This window comes from Phyllostomus discolor, chromosome X (assembly GCF_004126475.2).
Source record: "Phyllostomus discolor isolate MPI-MPIP mPhyDis1 chromosome X, mPhyDis1.pri.v3, whole genome shotgun sequence".
Lineage (NCBI taxonomy): Eukaryota > Metazoa > Chordata > Mammalia > Chiroptera > Phyllostomidae > Phyllostomus > Phyllostomus discolor.
The window spans coordinates 9125923-9145854 of record NC_050198.1 but is presented as its reverse complement, the minus strand read 5'-3'; the positions used below and the strand labels follow the sequence as shown (position 1 = coordinate 9145854).

Here is a 19932-nt window from a genome sequence, read left to right as displayed (position 1 = left end):
GTTTAAATTTAAAATAAAAAGTTAATAGGCAAAAAATTGAGAAGCCTATCAGCCATGGCTCTGGCGTATCCAAACTCAGCCATTTAGATTCAAATCCTAGTATACGTTTTTCTACCCCCAAGGTTTGCTTTGTATTTCCCACTCTGTACTTTTTTTTTTTTATCATTTACTATCTCGACCTATGGAAACCTTCCTCATTCTTTAAGATCCAGTTCAAATGCCTCTCATTTATTGAAGCCTTCCTTCATCGGTTGGGAAAAGAAATTCTCTCCTTCATAACACTTGATCACTGCCATTGAGTGGACTTACCATATTCTGCCTTGAGTTACATTTGCACTGTCCTTTCTCTCCTGATAGGTGGTCAGTACCTGTCTTTTATGGATCCAAGGAAGGGACAGGGAAATCTAGGGAATGTTCTGCAGGAAGTGGGGAGGCACACTTCTGGGCTAGCCAGACTTGAAAGGTAAAGACAGTCATGTGCTGAAGCATTTGTTCTTGTCCCTGGGACCAGACAGAGTTAGCAGGGTTGGAACAAAGGACGTTTTGAGTCACCCTGTGCTTGTTGAAGGGCCTACTACAATTCCAGGAATGACACACACCCAAGGTTGCTTGGGCAGTTGTCCTTCCCTAATGGGATATTTCCATTTCCTATTAATTTCCCATACTAAAAAGTATAGGGCTCTATAGTTTTTTTTTTAACCAATGAGGGGCATTTCTTTTGTGTTTCTTTTTTTAAAATTAAATTTACCGGGGTGGCATTTGTTAGTAAGATCATATAGGTTTCCAACGTACAATTCTATGACACATGATTTGTATGTTGCATTGTGTACTCACCACCCAAAGTCAAATCATCTTCTAAGGCACATTTCTTTACAGTGATTTTTTGTCCTTCTTTGCCTCACAGAGTAGAGCATCACATGCCTGGTGACTCATCACTACTCATTGAATGGAACATACTCTTTGCTACTGGAAGGAAACTTTTTTTTGGAAGCCACAGAGCATAAAAGATAGGGGCAAGGGGCTGAAAGACAGAGGGAAAGGGGCAGGTCTTTAAAATATGTGAGTATGACCTGCTTCAAAATGCCTGCCAGCTGGTCAACCAAGCTGTTTGGACCTGAATGGGGGGGGGGTGCAGGGTGGGGGCCTGTTAGGTATGAGGGTAAGGATATCTTTGGAGTAAGTTTGGTCACCAGAATTATTCTTAGGAATATTATAGCTCTTTTTAAAATTCTGCTCTTAGTTACCAAAAAGCCATTAGGTTGTCCCATGGATTTGCAATAGTATTTGCATGAATACCAACTGAAAGCTTTTTGACTGAAAACTTGACCACTTGCCAAGGGAAATGTTTTTCAAATAATTCATTTTCTATTTTATCTTTTTGGTACTCATCTATGTTTCAAAATCACAAAACCTCTGTACCATACTATGAATGTGAAATACTTCCCTAAGGAGTCCTTTGCCCTTTTGCTCAGTAGGATAGTTCTTTTTTCTGTTTTTGATTTTCAAGGGTGTGAGGCCTGCTTGCAGGAGAGTTTTTGTGGCAGGCCCTCTCCCTGCCAGCCACACACAGGGAGGGCACTCACTTTTCTACCTCCTTGGATTTCCTGCCTCTCAGCTCCCCTCTCCTCTCCATCTCTTCACCAATCTGGGGGTGGCATAATAAGAAGACCACAGAGAGTGAGCACTTGTGGAAATGTATAATAGGAAAGTAACATGTGAATTGGGAACTAATAGTGTAAACAGAACACTTATAAAATTTCTACATGGAACATGAGTCACTGTGGCTTCACTCTAAACGTGCTTCAGGAAATAGTCCTGAAATATTGCAAACCCTTTTAGCACCCACTACTGCATTTTGCATGCATGCTGTGTTCTCCTAATAACTATATTGCTTATACTACATGGCACATTTGTCTTAGGAAAATGAAAGATTGAGTAATAACACTAGCCTTACATTTTTGGAAAAAATATTGATTATATCCTGTTTTCTCCTTGAACTAAGTCACATAACATTTAGTCAGTGCTTTGAGATGTTAATGAGAAGTTAAAATTATTTCCTCTTTACCAGTTCACTTATTATGCTACAAGAACAGCTCAGCTTCATATTTTTCCTGTTTACATATACTGCCTAACCCACCCCCTCCCATCTCATTTTGTATTCCTTCTGGTAATTGTCTTTGAATTCAGGAATGAATCTCTTGAACACAAATTTCTCCTTCCATTTCCTATCTTACCTTTAAAGTGCTTTTGAGAATTCTCAGCCTGTGTAGTTTTTCATTCATCACAGGATCATTGCATCTCTTTATAAATGATAGCTTGTACTCCATTTTGGTTGAAATGCGATGTTCTCCCAGTGGTGACAGACTGGCTTGCTCCAGTGCCCTGTATAAATCTTGCAATGAGTCTCCTAACTTTTCTTCCCCGCTTTCACCTGCAATGTTAAAAAAAGAGAGAAATGAATCCAGTGTAATAAACATGTATTTGACACTCCAAAAATTTACTAAAAACCTACTAAAAATTATCTAAAAAACAAGATAATGAATAATTGGAAAGACACTCTATTACATTAAAAAAAAAAAGCCCAACAAACCCACAGCTGCTAGTTTTACTTGGTAAGATTAGCTACAGGCAGCCAATCATTTTAGAATGATCAAATAACAGGATGCTTTGATTAACAAAATATTCTCTTAGTAGCAAATCACTGTAAATATCTTGAGTCTATTAAGTTCAAAGAATTAGAGTACAAAAGGTACACAACACAGAAACAATCCTGCACATAATATTATCAAACATTAATAAATATCCCTTATCATTATATTGGTAAACATAGGAATGCTGATTAGTGAGAGCTCTCCTGGTTTAGCAATAAACTGACTTTTTACATTTTTTCAGACTTCGTAAAATGGAATGGCATTCATTGAAATCTATTTGATTATACAAATCTTCCTATAGTGTGCCATTGAGGATTATTAGGTTTCATGTGAGTGCTACAATAATGTCCATCATGTTGTAAATATACTAAATGATCATAAATTATCAATAATAATGCTCTAATTAAATCAAATATGGGAATATGTTTATATGAAAATTAAGGAGAAATCTGACATATACTAAGAGAAACTACTTAGCATTTGTAAGACCCAGGAAGAAAACACTCCAATGAAATATTTTTGAGAAAAAAAATCTTAAAGAGTGGTTCAGGAAAGGACCTTAGATCTACTGAACAAGTCAAACTCCTATCTTGTTCTTTAAATGCCTGAATATTGGTACCAACCTTTCTCAACAATAATAAACAAAGATGGACTTGGATTTTACCTGTGGTGGTAGATAGGATTAGGGCTATAACATATTTCCATCGTCTCCATTAATAGAGAGCCAGAGTACTATTTGAGAAGTACTGATTGTATTGGCTCAAGGAGTAAATATGGAATGTTGTTCATTCTATCATGGTCCATGTGAATATTTTAGGCTTTCTGACATAGTTCAAAAAGACTCTCTAATTGGCAATAATAGTAAATATTTATATGTACCACACAATAGGGTAAATGCTTAATGGTCATAATCTCATTTAATCCTTACAACAAAGCTAGGAGTAGATCTGTTTGATTTTAATTTTACAGCAGGGGAGCACCTTGTTCAAGGTCACAGTATCTAGGGGAGCTAGAATTCCAACTGGGCAGTGTAACTCCAGAATTCATGATTTTAATAAGAATTTGATACTGCCAATTTTGTCAATAATCATTTGAGCTGTGTCTTTAACAATGAAGTGTTCACGAATTTGTGAGACTCCCTTAAAATGCAGCATTCTTAAAAACTTTTTAGAGTGTACCTAAAACCACCCCCAAAGCCCACAAACACAGTACCTTAACTTAAAGGGATCACCTTTAGTATTAAAACGTAGCTTCATTTAAGTGTCATATTCAATTTTTCGCTCTGATGCTGAGGTTAGCAACTATTGGCAGATATGATAATCGAGTCCTTCCATTAGAAAGTTCCTTGTTATCATCAGCACATGCTATTACTAATTCCATGAATTTTAACTTCCTCATCATGTATCTACTTTAGAACTATAATCTAAAAATACAACAATCCCTTTAAATAACAGCTTTAAAATTTTCTGTTTGGCTCATATTTGAATGTTGGCAACACCTAGAGGATTTTGAGGGATGAATGGATGGAGGACTGTAAAAAGGAGAAACTGCTTTGTGGATTAAGAGCGAGAATGAAATGGAATAGTGAATTTTAATTGAGAATGGTTTGGAGCCAGGAAGACACAAAATCATAAGGTCACTCAGAGTAACTAAATGGAGTTGTAAAAATGAGGATACATTTGTACAGCATAATTCCATTTCATAAAATCATAGGCCAGGAAAGGACCCCTAAGAATTATTTAGCAGTTATTCTTTTAGCCTCAAGGCAAGACTACATCTAAAACTTGATGTAATTTCATAGAGCAGAGAGTGACAGAGAAATAGGAGGCCTACATGTGAATTATAGTAGTTTATGTATCAGGTGTTCTAATGTATCATTAGTTTTGCAGTTTTTGAAAGAAGATGAAAAAAGGGGATTCAGATTATAGTTTTAAGATTTAAGGGAGCAGAGTGTTTTTACATAGTAAATTTTCATTTTACAAATAACCTTCCATATTACCTAAAACTGTAGGGAGTATATATTTTGTTTTAAAAACATTCTTATGCAGTTTTATTTCTCCCCAGGTCTTAAAGTTTGTAGAATACTGGGCCAGATGATTTTTTATAAAGTTTCAATGTAGTGTTACTTTTAAAAGGATATGTAAAGATTTACTATAAAAGTGATAAACAAAGCTATTCAATAAATAAAAACTGACAGTTTTTCCCCCTTGTTTTTGCGATTAAGGGGGAATAAAGGCATTCAACCAAAGGACAAGATAATTCTACAAAGAATCTGGTTTGATAACTGTAAGAATAATTGAATATAAATTTATCTCTGGGCAGCACATATGAACATGAAATCACAATGAGACAGAACACAGAAACATTTCCTAATAATGGAATAGCATGGCTCCTACTAGAGATAAGTAAGGCACCCCCTACCTCTACACATCATATACATATACAACATCACAAGACACAGCAGTGGGATGAGGAAGGATGAGGGATTGACATGCCAGGCTACCAGAGGATGCCACCACTCACTGAACATTTTAAGACTAGACAAAGAATCCTTTAATTTTCAAAGGAGTGGGGTGAGGGGCAGAATCACATTATAAATCTGAATCACTGTGCTCAACAGTCAAAACAACACAGAACTCAACATTCAAGACAAAAACAGACCTTTATTTTCTTTTATAATTTTCAATTGGTTTCCTTGATTTTTTTTCTCAGATGAATACCACTTAAGTCAATTGGTGCTACTGTCGCAACTGAAAATATGAAAGCACCTTTATTTTCTTCTCTTTTTGCCCTCTTCTTCTTTGTCTCCTTCTCACTTGTCTTCTGGTTTCTCTCTTTTTAAACCCTTGCTTTTCTTCTAGAAGAGGCTTGCTTTGGAAGAGCAGGCAAGCACTTGGTGAAGTCTGCTTCCTGATTGACTTTCTTTCAACATGCCATTGGAGCACTGGCGGAATACCAGCTCTTTTGCAATTTGAATGAATTTCTGAAAGTTGGCAAAGTGTAGAAGACCACATGCAAACCAGAGGACATATTTAGGAACCTTCAGTGATTCCTAATGAGGAAGTGTATTGCTGCTACAATAAACTTTTAATTGGTATCTAATTTATTGAGGACTTCTGGGCTTTTGCACAAATAAATCCCCTCCTACATTATATTTATGTTTGCAACATGTAAATTAGTTCTGTGTCAGGTGATAAACTTTTCCAATTGTATTAAAGCAAAGAGAACATATGGGGTTTTCTTTACTACATAAAATTTCATTGACTGATAGATTTCAGTATCACAAAGAAGTTATTTATAAATTAACTTCTGTGCCAAGGGAGGGTCATTTATGGCTGTGTCATACATGGCAGGGGCAAAAGAAGAGCCTCTATTGCTTCATTGATACTCTAGCTCCACTATGAAATACTGTGACCCTATTCCTATGTGGTGCGCGTCACAGCAGCTGATTGTTTAGTACTTTCAGGTTGCATATGCCCTCCACATAGTGATAAAGAAAAGGTCAAAGAAAAGGTTAGCTAATGCAAAATAAAAGTTGGTTGGAACTTTCTTACAAATGGATTATTAGCAGATGATAATACATTTCTTAAATACTGAAAGGTCTTCGGTTGACTTATTTCCTTACGTTCATGCTCAGTGGTTTCCAAACTTTTTGATTGTGTACACTTATCAGTGAAAAATACTACTGCTTCTGCTAACTTATATACATGTAATTACTCTATATTAATAGATATACATGTTATAAAAAAGAGACTGAAAATAAATTAGAAGAACATGAGCTATAAGACCTGAAAAGAAATTCTAGTTTTTTTCTTCCTGTGCCTCATTGGCCCCATGTACACCCTCCTTCAAAGACTTAGACTGTGACTTTTGTTGAGCAGAAAACCCCCGCTCTCCTTTGCATTTTCCATTCTTCTATCTGGCATGGTGCCTCATGCACCGAAGGTTTAAACTGAGTGCTGGTTCTCTCTACTTTGTACACACAGTACTCCAAAGAGGGCTCCCTGTCGGGTGACTGTGCAATATTTATGACAGTCTATTGTACAATTTCACTCATGTTCCTTTGGTGAAGACTAAGGACAGCAGAACACAACCTTGGCAACCCAAAATTTCATTCTGATGTCCTCCCCATTTCCCCATGACTGTGATGACAGTGTTGAAAGATAGTAAAAAAATGGAAAGAAAACAAAACAACTATACTAACTGGGCTCATGAAGAACCAAGCCAACAATCGATAATGAGTTTTGGTACATGTTTTGGAAGGGAACTGTGCTCTTTTATAATTGGATAATGATGTCTTCCTGGAAACAGTTCTTCCTTCCACAACACAGCTGGGTAATGAGCACAGAAAGCTGGGAAAGGCTAAGTCACAAGGGGGAGAGAAGGCTGGACATAGTAGCATTAGTCACCAGTCAAATGTGAGAGGCATTCGTTCTTGTACAACCACAGGCTTCCAGGCTAACGGTGTCACGTATGTGGAGCACTATTCTTGTCATGAAGGTCAATTAAACATTTGCATTGAGACAATGGTAATATTTTCTGTGAATACTAATTTACTAGAACACCATGATGCATAACTTCTTTTTGTGTAAGCTGACGATTACACGTTTAATGGGTTTAATGTAGATAGGTTGAATGTTCATAGGTTTTATGCTAAAGATGATTATGTATTCAGGAGTTTACACTGTACTTTGAGTTGTCTTATAATTAAATGTTATCTCTCTTAATTCTTGTTTTTATATAAGTCAGCTAGATGGCTATGTCTAGCATTGTAAAACTGGTGGGAGAGCAGTTGGTTATATCATAAAAAAGTGTAAGATTTTAAAAGCTGGATTTTACTCATTGCTTTGGAATCAACTACCCTTTTCATAATTTAAAGTAATTTGATTTTTGTCTTAGTCAAAATAATAGTAATTCTCTAATAATTAATTTTAGTGAGAAAAAACCCTTCTTTTAAAAGTCAGCTTGAGTGAATCCAGCAGAATTGCTAAGTGTATTTTTAAAGAGCATGTGAAATCTATCCCTGTATAAGAATGACCTTGTGCTTCACCAAAATCAAGTACAGCCCATACTCGTGTCTGTCAGTTCCTTCTGCAGAACAGTAAAGCTTCTATAAAAATGTGACAAAGAGACAGAGTTGGAGTTTATTCTGTACTTCATTATCTAAGCATGTTGTTTCTGCCAAATTATGTGGTTTCATGTCACAATATATGGCAGTGATTGAATTTCCAGGGTACTACAGTAGTTTTGATGATTAATAGTTCAGATGGCAAAATGTTGGTATCCTTGGCATTGATTTATTGGCCCAAAGGATAGGTTCTCTGAAGGACAACCACAGGCATAAATGACTGATTCTACATCTACTCACAAAATTTAGAAAATTTAACTAATAGAGACATGCCGGTTGAGGTATCTAATTCTTAGACAGGAATTCATAAGGGGGGCGGTTTTAAAATCAAAGCTAAGAGATGATTATGTTTAAAAATCAATCTGGAGTCAACAGTCCTTAATTCAAAAAAATTCTTCATATCATAAAATTTCGCTACAATAAACAGGGAGAACGACCCAAGGCAATTCCACTAATATTAAATACCAACAAAATGCTTTTTGATGGATTTCTACATACCAGAGCCATCCTTTTTATATATACTTAAAAAAACACATTAAAACGGTTAGAGCACAGAGGCAGTTGTAAAGCAGATCAATGTGATTTTATTCACAACACAAATTCCATTTGTGAGAAAGAAGCAAATATCACTTCTCTTTAGGAAGATATTTACTATCAAGCATACTTAGCAAATTATTTAGCTATCTAAAAAGATCTGATACCAATTGGTCATATTTTTATTTTTAAGTAATTTATATTTTTACAGGTATTCACATTATGCAATACCACACACTGCGGTGACAGGAAGAAAAAACATTTCCAAATACAATGTTATATTATCTGTTCATTGCACAGTATGAAATATCCATTAATTAGCATTGAAATTATTACAGAGTATTTTATCCAACTAAATAAAGGAAATTTCACATCCACTACAGAAGAAAAATAAGCAATATTGAGCTGTAAGGGACCCAGTTACATAGTATTAAATAATATCTGAAGCTAGTTTGAAAGACATCCAGACAAAATACTTTTTCAAAAGTGAAAACCACAGCCTATAGATTTGGAAAATTTTACAGAAAAGAATAGCTCATGCCTGTCCTATGAGGCAACACCATTTGTATACAAAGTGCCAAGAAATAAGGAAAAAGTTAGGATATTAGCTGAGGAATCTAATAAAGCCTGGTGTGAGAAATCTTTTTCATTAGTGTCACCAAAAGCAGTCTCTGTGTTGCACCTGAATACACTTTATAATAGAATAAACAGTAAATTTCAGAGCAGGTTGTGTATACCTTGCCTTAATAGATTACACTTAAATTTAGTACAATACAGCACGTCAAATTTTAAAAATGCAAAATACACTTAACACACAGAATTTGCTTCCTCTGCTTTGCCTTAAAGAGGCCACCAAAGAGTCCATTAAAAAGCCAGGGTTTCCTAGTTATCGGAGCTGATCCCTCTCCTTTCCTGGTGTCAGGAGAACACAACTGAGGTGTCACCACACAGAGCCCTTCCCAGTCAATACCCTTCCCCTTCTGTTCTCCCACAGAAATGGCAGTTTTCTGTCACTGTTCTCCATCTTGATTGGCTTTGATCTTATGCTAGTTCCAGTGTAGAAAGCTTGCATTCTTCTTAAGAGTGGCCTGCCCCTCTTAATATCCCTTTAGGGAGGCCCCCAATCCAAAACACTTGATGATCTAAGCTTTTTAAAAGTCTGTTTCCTGTTATAAACAGCAAGGACGAGGCCATTTTAGTTGCTTGCAAGAGGTTGATGTTGAGTATGCCGTGCCGACTCTCTCCGATCTAAATTCTCTAAACATTAGCTTATCAATCTGTGAGTCCAATGGGTTGAGTGCCAACAGAAGTGGATCCGATTTGGCATGGAGAGGTTCTACCAACTCTCGCAGTGTATTAGCCTAATATGATAAAGCAGTGATACAATATGATGAAAGACCTGCGAGTGTCATTATTTCTAAAGCATATTAGTATTTGTATTAGAAATACCATCATGCAATACCCATGAAGAGAAAAGAGAAAAAAATATGGCTAGAATTGCATATGGTTTCAATACCATAATGTCTTTCTGTTGGCATGCAAGTCTATTTGGCCATAAATGGGACACTTTTTGTTTTAAGCTTGGTTATACAGAAATGCCAATCTTATGTATACAAGATAATACACAGCTCAGATACATCTTTCCCCCCTCTATACTTTTTTAATGCACATCTGTAATTTTAATGAGAAAATTTTGTTAAAAGTATTCTCCATACACATGTAAAATGATCAGTCTTCCAAAAAAAATTAAACTGAATTTCTATACAGGATCTTTCCTCAAATTCATTCAATGAAGAATTATGAGGAAAAGTCTTCTGGTCTACCTTCTTCCTACACTAATATACATTTGTTATCATGTGCTAATCAGTGAGATAGCAGAGCCCAGCTACAGTGATTCCAATGAGGAGGCCAAATGCTGATTAACGTAAAGTGAAAAGAAATGAAAAGCTCTAACAGGGTAAATGTGATGAAAGGGTGACTTTATAACTGAACATAACCCGCATGCCATGGAATTAAGAAACTAGAAGAGGCTAAAGTTCCTGAAAGACCTGGGAAACTAAGAACAATGGGATAAAATAAACTGTAATTTTAGTTCATTTCAGTTTGGATTTTGAGGAATCTAAATATTGTCACCAGGCACAAGCTGTCTTTCTGGCCTAGGGCAGATTTTTATTTGCAACACCTTGTAATAGCTTTTGAGTTATACTAAGAAGGAACAAGGTGAGAAAGTGCATTGTTCATTACTACCTCTCTTAGAAAATGGAAAGAGTGTGAGTAGCCCGTAGCACTGTATCTAGAAAACAGGATGCAGCATAGTTCAGAAACCAGAAGAACTAATTTTTGCTTATCACATCATACTGCTCTTTTATAGAAAAGGACTAGGAACTAAATAATATCCATATGTAAGTTAAATGAAACAAAAGACAATATTTAATTTTAAAGGAAATAATAATACTGGATGGTAGTTCTGGCTTCTACCACTTTGTTTCATAAGGGTCATGGAATTTCAAATAACAAAATCACAATCTAACCTTGGGCACAAGGTCGTTTCTAAGTTTGAACTTGTTCTAATTTATCTACGCAATTCAAACACCTTGTAACTTGTTGTTATAAACACACCCTTCATTTCCTCTCAGAAAAAAAATGTTACGGGAGTAGTTTAGTTTCTAGTGTACTTAGCCCATACTAAACCTGAACTAGAGCCCTGGAAATCAAGTCACCTTTAATTACATTTAGTATGTTGTTTCTTCTACAAGATTGCCGAATTTGATCTTTGAGCTTGCTAAGTAGACACTATGAGCAAAGCTTACCCCTGAGTTTAAAAAAAATTATGGAGAAGTTATCAATGAAATTAAATGGTGGCAGACATGTTCAAGGAACATTGTGGGAATTTGATATCTTTATGAATCTTGTGACCAATGAGCGTGTGCAGATGGCAACTAGTAGGTTACAGAACAATATTGGAATGGTGGTAATATGAGGAAACAGTATCATCATGTTAGAAACCTTGGGACGAGTATAAAGAATGGCTATGTTCACCAGAGAAATCAACTGCATCACATGTCCCCTCTCCACAGCACTTGTTTTACTGCAATATAAAAACCGAGTCACGTACATTTTCACATTGAACTTTTGTTAAATAAACTTTTGTATTGGTAAATAAAAAAGGATTGCTGAATTCTACTCTAAGAGATAGGAAACACCTTCTCAGGTGAGTGCCTTGCCAGAGTGCAGGATGGTGGGGGAGGACTGCTATTTCAAAATGACTACAGTTAGTTCTCAAACTATATATACAGGGTGGGGCAAAAGTAGGTTCACAACTGCTTATATAGAAAATAATAGAATAATTAATACATAGTAATTTAAGAATAAACTCTATTTTGTGTACTCACAACTGTAAACCTACTTTTGCCTCCCCATATTAGCATAAGAGAAGGTAACTTCCTAGGGCAAGGTGTCTCTTCAACTAGTAGTGCTCAGCACCACTGGCTACCAAATCTTAGGGGTAGAGGTCTGCTTGTTAAACACAAATTTCTGAGCCCTACCTCTAATTCACTGAATTAGGATTTCTGGGTATGGAACTCAGGAATCTGCATTTTAAGCAAGCAACCTGGGTGATTCTTGTCCCCACTATAGTTTGGGACCTGCTTCAGGCCAGTCACAGTAGGACAGGCTACACCTTGGGTAGGGCTGGTTGGAATGATGCCAATTTTTGTACTATGGTATACTGGCAGTTTATAAGTCAGAAGCCTGTAGTTGGGCATATCACATAGCAGTTTATTTTTAGTTCTGTCACTAGTATAACATTGTATTACACATCTCAAATAATTTCAAGGTTTTTGCCTAGGAATCTAATGGAAATAGTCTATGGAGAATACAGCAAAATGAAAGAGTCCTTGGCAAACTGCTTGAATAAATTCTTTGAAGTTATGCTTTTATGTAGTATTAAATAGTTCCTTTTTATTCTTGAGGCAAACAATTAACAATTATAAAGATACTTGCAGACTCATACCCATTAAATCAATGGTATGTACTGGTGTGTGCATTGGCAGGCCACGAGGGTCAGATATGATGGACTAGTATATGGTTAATCTATATGAAGTTTCTAAAACACAAAAACAAACCTACTTCATAATGACACTGTTCCAGGAAAGCCTGTCTTTGTCTTCTTTTGTGAGACTCATATTTATGTCTTACTTTTTTTGCAAGTCCCTTTCTGGTTCTCAACATTCTTTTTTTCTCTACCTTTGTGTTTTTATTGCACTTTCTTGCTCTTGACAACTTCATTTATCCACACACAAATAGTCAAAATATTCAAATCAGTTGAATTATTTAATATAATGACAGACTAATTTTATCCCTGTTTTTCTTAAGAACAAGTGTAAATTGCACATTCCGTTAAAAATACCTTAAATTATATGGGTCTTGATTGTTTTCTTTTGTCCAATATTCTAACTATAAAAATATTCCCTACTTCGTGCTATCAAAATAAACTTCGCTATTTACCAAGCCTGTAATCAACTGTATTTTGAAACAACAGCTATGCTACCTCCAAGAAAATCAGCAATGTTTTTATTTGGCGTGCTACTTAACAAATATTGAGCTTTCACTCATCACTGAAACCTCCGATTGTGAGGCTACCAACCCAGCTGGATAAAAAGAAACAGATCCTGTTTCCTTGTTATTGAACCCCTTCAGATCTGAATGGTGAACCCTGATATAATGCCATGTTGAGTCTAGGATGACTTATTCCAGGGTGGATCCACTTTCCATGCTAGCTCTTTATACATGGAATCTATGAAAGATATGTTTAGGAGTATGTCCCTTTCCATTTTTGTTTTACGAATTTAAAAATCTCCCCACTAAGGATCACTCAAATAATAAGCAGAAATAGGAGTTCTATAAATGTAATCAGGCTTCCAATAATGTACCTGCTAGGAAGAGCTGATGATCCTAAATTGAAAGCCTGAAAGTTAGATTTATAGGGTACGGATGGAAGCAGCAATATTTGCAAGAGAATAATTGAATTTGAATATAAAATAGGTGAAAAAATTTTCCTTAATGAATGAAAGAGGAGAAAATGTGTGAAAATGAAAATAAGAAGTCCTTCAGCCAGAATAGCACTCTAAAAGATTCCTATTTCTGTGTGAGTTCTAAGAGGAAACTTTATTCCATTATTCACTTCCATTATCAGTGAGCTTGAGGGCCAATTTAAGGGCAAATCCACTGACTGCTGGTCTCGAACTGCTTGCAGATAACAAAGGTCACCAATAATGAACATTGAAGCCTATCAAAAGTAACATTTGCATAGCTCATGGGAGAACAGCCTGTTTTGTGTGCTTTAAAAAAAAGTATCTGTATAACATCATTATCTGGAGACTCCCCTTCTTCTAATGTATGCGTTCATATTTAAGTTTTTCTTTTTGAAAAATAGGAATATCTAACACCATGGATAGTCAGCAGTGATAATTATTTTTCTCAGTGTAAGTTCTGAAAACAGTGGGCTAATACCTTGATTCAGAATGTTAGGACTAAGAGAGAAATTTGTTAATTGTGGCTCCAGTAGTATCTGTCTGAATTTTAAGTGCCTGTTTTCTTGTAAAGTTTGAGTTATCAGATTTTAAAAATTTGTTTGTTTGCATATTTTAAAATTTAATACCAGAGGGGATAGGAATCAACAAGTCTTTATTTTTATTTTATGAATGAGGAGTAAAATTTTCATGTTAAAGTATTCTTTTTCAAAATAAAATGATAAATAGTAAAAAGTAATATACTTTATACCTATACTTATACACTTGTGGAGATCTTTAATTAGCAATCCTAGGTAAAATAAAATATTTGATGGACCCAGCCACAGGCAAAACAGATAGGGAAATACTGTTTCCAGATAATTAGAATGTTCTTCTAAATTGTCAAATCACAATTCCATCCTCTGTGTATAATTCACAGAAGAGAGTATTTCCTTATGATAGTAGTATCTCATCATAATGTACCTACTGCTATACTCTGAATTTAGAGTGCCTTTAGGATTTAATTAGTTACTCTGAGTATATCATACACTCTGGCTTTTTCTATCTGCATTGAAAACCACTATTCTGAAATAAGGGCACACCTAAAGTACACTTTAAAAGAAGCTTATATATTAGCAACAATTAAAAAGGTCTTTTATATTTAATAGTTACAGAAGAACATGATATATTAATTCAATTTTCCATCAGTTTATTTTCAATTAAGTGCCTATAGATAATTCAGAAAAATGTACTATGGAATTTTGCCACTTTATATTATCATCTCAAATGTCACCATTCTGAATTTAAAACAGAAAATGGGGGGAATTCATTTTTATAGACATGCATGTTCATTAAGGATTTAATGGGCACTTATAGGTATCTATACTAATATTAGTATATATCAAATATTAGGGATAAATATACAAACATGATAGTCTGACCTAAAAGAGTTCATGGTATGGTTGTATAACCCCTTCCCCAATTTCTACCTTAAAATTTTGTATTTAAGAATTATCATTAAAATAAAGTTCTACTTTTTTAAGTAAAAACTATATATGTATATATGTATACATACACACATACAGATACACTAACACATAGATCCAATATATAACTAACATGTAATTATATAATTACCCTAATAATGTATATTATATGCAATTATACTATATGTAATTACATTAATGTTATTACTATATTAATTTTAATTAAACATACCTAGAAAGTAAAAATATTTGAAATTTATAGCAAATTCAAAGACAAAATGAATGTATATATGTATGTATATATGAAATATAAAACAGCTGAGTTCTGATGCTTACAGTAGACTTTAAAACTGAAGGGGATCATGATATGCCACCCCAAAACATGCCACTCTCATATAAGGATTATTATGAGCTGAAGGTAATTAAAAAGCAGCAAACATAGATCTTTGGCTGTTCTCCTATCTGCCTAAAAGCAGGACATTAATTTCCCCTTCTGATGGTGTTCCTCCTCTCCTCTTCCACACCAGAAGAACAAACCTTATCATTGGATACAGAAAGCTGACATTGAGATGGGTCAGCACAAGCAAACATTATTAAAATAACCCTTATCTTGTGTTAGTTTCTCACACATATCTACTTTTCCACAATTTAATGCTCTAGAAGCCCAACTCCCTTTTCCTTTATCTTGTCATTTCTCTACAATTTATTGCTTTTTGTTAAAATGGTATTTAAGGCTCCAGGTCTAATCACGTCTTTGGTTCTTCATTTTTTTCTATGAAGGACTCTGTGTATGTAAATGTTAAAATATTAATGTAGAATAAAATTCACATGCCTTTTCTCCTGTTACTCTTTTGTCAACTTAATTTGTAGGCCCCAGCCAAAGAACCTAACAGGCTAGAGGAAGTTTTTTTCTTTCCTACAAAACATTTAAATCATCTCAAAACATTTCATCCTAATTCACCCCTATTGTTAAACATTTCATAAGGATATTTTGAGATTATTAACAAAAGAATCATATCAAACTCCAATGAGATAACCTTAGTAAAAAATATAACCATTCCTGGTAAATTTTTGTTTCAGCAACATGGGTAGATAGCACTTTATAGAAGAGTTGGTTGCTGTTCCAAACTGTTTTATGATTAATAACTACTTATTTAAAAATAATCTCTTTAAAATTCTCATTTCCAAATGAAATAGCTACAAAGTTAACATAGCTAAAGTCTGAGATATGAACATACTATAGGAAATAGACTTTTTTTTTTAAATAAGCGAATTCATTTTTAAAAATATTTTATTTATTTATTTTTAGGGAGGGAGAGAGAGAGGGGGAGAGAGAGAGAGAGAGAGACATCAATGTGCGGTTGCTGGGGGTTATGGCCTGCAACCCAAGAATGTACCCTGGCTGGGAATCGAACCTGGGACACTTTGGTTCCCAGCCCACGCTCAATCCACTGAGCTATGCCAGCCAGGGCTGGAAATAGACTTTTTAAATATCCACTAATACTATAGAGATCAACAATGCATATTTTTAATTTATGAGCATTCTCACCTGTTACCACCTTACCTAGTTATATTTAAATGATATAATTAAATAGATCACATTCTGCCTGGATGATAATTGGTGTGAAGTAACTCAGTGATGAGAACTGCCAATGGGGTGAACAGGTAAATCATATGTAACACAACACTTCATCTGTAACTATGTCTGGTCTGCCAAAATGAAAAGGCAAATTGGGACTCTATCTCACTTGTTTTCTTGACTATCTCTTTCAATGGGTTCTTTGGTCCTTTCGACCCTACTAGGACATTCTCTTTCCTACATGATACGTGCTCTAAAAAGCAGTTCCAATCTTATCTGAACCTTAAACCACCTAAGGGAGTATATGGTAAAAATGATTCTACTTCCATGACCTAAGCGATTTAATGTGCCCATTGCACTTGACTTTAATTCTCCAAACTGGACATTCTAGTGGAATAACAGATAAGGGTATTTGTACCTGGGAGTTGGAGTTATAAAAATTCATTTAGTCTGTCATCAAAACCTACTCAGAGTAAACAAAGGACTTTGCTCTATGTCCTGTGTCAAGTTACTGATTAGCAAAAATGACCTGTGATAGTGAATTTTGATGCTATGCAAATTTTGCTTTTACTTCACAGTTTTTTTAGTAAGTAGACAGTCAGTGGCACAACTTTTTAGTTCTTGAAAATAGTGATCTAAAATGAAGACATATTTCACCCTGGTTGGTGTGGCTCGGTGGATTGAGCGCTAGCCTGTGAATCAAAGGGTCGCTGGTTTGATTCCCAGTCAGGGCACAAGCCTGGGTTGTAGGTCAGGTCCCCAGTAGGGGGCACGTGAGAGGCAACCAGACATTGACGCTTCTCTTTCTCTTTCTTTCTCCCTCCCTTCCCCTCTGTCTAGAAATAAATGAATAACATCTTTTAAAAATATTTAATAAAATAAAATAAAGACATTTCAAATTAACAGTAACATAGATCTTCATGAACTTTTGCTCTATAGAGTCAACCCTATTCTTATTCTGAATTCATATAGTATCCTCAAAGTACTGTCATTCTGATTTTGGTGGAATTACTGTTTTAAAAAATATCATTCATTATTAGCTTTAGTAATGTGATATCCCTCCAGATGAAATGAGGGGAAAACAAAGGTATTGATCTGCAAAAGTGAATGAAATACTACATACTTTTGACAAGAGTACAAGAGTGGGTATGTGGGCTGAGAGTAGAGTAAGAAAAAGAGTGATTCTTGTGCTAAAAATTTAAAGATGTTATTTCCTCTCATGCTTTAACATCATTTATGATTGTAGAAGCTTGAAATGAACTTCTACTTCTTCTGGCTGAGCTTACAATATTACAAAAAATACAATATTGATTTTCTCCCTTCAATAACTTCTAAATGTTAATGCCTTATTAGTAACCTTCTTGGCATATCAACATGACATTTGTTATCATTTGCTCATTAACAACTCTGGCAAGGACGATCTGCTTTGAGGGCACTGCCAACTGAATTTCTTAGCAATAAGGACAACAAAAATACCTCCCCTAGCAAAGCAATGCTAAGAAAGGTAAAAAGAAAATTTGAGACATTTTTAAGAACTCAAATTGTACCTTATGTATTACTTATTAGAGTTAATATTTTTATTTACTTTAAATTTGTTATAAATCTCTCACTTTAATAACATTTTCATATTCTCTTATTTTTCAATCTGTAATTACATCATAGACTATTCTCATAAATCTGCATTGTTAAAGTCATCTGCACATTATAATATTCAAACTATTACATTTTTAGGTATTTTAAATGTATTATGTATATGACAAGAATAGAAATTTGATAAAAATCACTATAAAACCATGTGTGCTAGAAATGTAGCATGGATCTAAGCAAACATCCAAATTCACAAAAACTTAGAGGTTAGAATAACAAGTATTCATGTTCAATCTTAGTTGTTTTGAAATTATTGGCCATTATATTTTGGAACAGCAAACTCACCTTGCATCTGGGATAGAAAACTATGGAATCTCAGAACATATGAAGAATATATTAAAAATGGCCTACTATTTGAGTTTCATTTTTCCCCTTCCTGACAATTTATGTAGCACTCTCCTTTTATTCTTTTATTTTATTTTATTTTAATCGTTGTTCAAGTACAGTTTTCTATCCTTTACTCCCATCCCAGCCCACCCACCCATCCCTCCCCACCTCCCTCCCATTTTATTCTTTATTTTTATTTTTTAGGAGTATTTTGTTTTATTATGTATGTGTGTATGTATGTATGTATGCATGTATTTATTGTTGCTCAATTACAGTTGTCCCCATTTTTCTCCATTGCTCTTCCCTACCTTGTCCACCCTGCTCCCACACTCAATCCTTGCCCCTATTGTCCCTGTCCATGGGTTCTTTGTACAAGTTCCTTTACTTGACCCTTCCCACTGTTTCCCATTATCTCCCTCCCCTTTCCCCTCTGGTCACTGTCAGTCTGTTCTACCCTTCACAACAGCATGGGTGGAACTGCAGAGCATTATGCTAAGTGAAATAAGCCAGATGATGAAAGGCAAATAACATAAGATCTCTCTTATAAGTGGAATCTAACCAACAAAACAAACAAGTGAGCAAAATAGTACCAGAGACATGGAAATAAAGCACTGTCTGTTTAAAGAAAGTTTTACTAACGAGAGCTATGCTGACTCTCAATGTTCTATAGAAAAAATACAAACAACTTTATAGCTACTGCAAAAGGTTTCTAGATATATGTGTTTTACATTTAGCGTCACATGTTGAATTTCACACTCACCAGTGTAATTACAGAAAACTAGAATCATATAGGAACTTCATTAGGGCAAGAATTCCTTTTGCAAAATTCAGATGTTTGATATGTCAGAAGGTTCTCTGTATGACAAACTTAATTTGTATTCAAGTATAGCAATGAATTGCTAACTTCCTGCTAGTGAACAAAACACAAAATTCCAATTAATTTGTTTTCCATTTGTAAATTAAGTTACAGCAATTTTATGGTGCTTATTCATAATAGCCTTTAAAAATCAAGGACAATTCCACATTTCATTGAAGTCAGGCATTTTGGAATTCCTAGTGTATTTGTGTTAAACAAGGACTATGCTGCCTTCTCAAGGGTGAAAAAGCACAATCATTAAACTAGAGATGTAAAGATGTGCAAATCAGGGAATAAATTTGAGATTCTCAATTCCGCGTAAGAGTTCTGTATCATTTTTTTTTGACTGGTGCCATTTGTGTGTGTGTGTGGGGGGCCAGTCAGGGGGCAAACGATAACAGCTATGGTATAATTGGTATCTCCATAACGACCCTGAACATGAAGAATCCTGTGGAGCTTTTGCTGTTTTTGTTATACTGATATATATGAACATATTACTACCACAATACAATAAAATTAAATTTAAAAAGAACTCATTAGAGTACAGTTGTATTGGTGTTTACGATCTTCCACAGATAATTCATCAGTCAGAACTGGATTTATAGTTATGATGAAGGTTCTAGAATAACTTTTATCCTACTGATTTTATTGTGAGCAAGTGCAGAACTAATCTAAAAGACACCAGCATTGGATTTTAAAAATTTAGACAATACC

General features: G+C 34.9%; 1 protein-coding gene and 1 pseudogene across 6 annotated transcripts in view; one reads left to right on the top strand and one right to left on the bottom strand.

The window, feature by feature from the left end:
* CNKSR2 (connector enhancer of kinase suppressor of Ras 2) overlaps positions 1 to 19932 on the bottom strand; it is a 288141-nt gene that overhangs the window by 2458 nt on the left and 265751 nt on the right. For 4 of the 6 annotated variants that reach the window (XM_028522246.2, XM_028522244.2, XM_028522245.2 and 1 more), the window contains one exon: positions 2235 to 2431. In XM_028522246.2, coding sequence (XP_028378047.1) covers positions 2235 to 2431 — 197 coding nt within the window. Of the gene's footprint in view, positions 1 to 2234; positions 2432 to 8343; positions 9675 to 19932 lie in introns of those variants that run through there. The other 2 variants (XM_028522248.2, XM_028522249.2) reach the window with 2 other exon arrangements.
* On the top strand, positions 9670 to 11486 carry LOC118498490 (annotated as a pseudogene).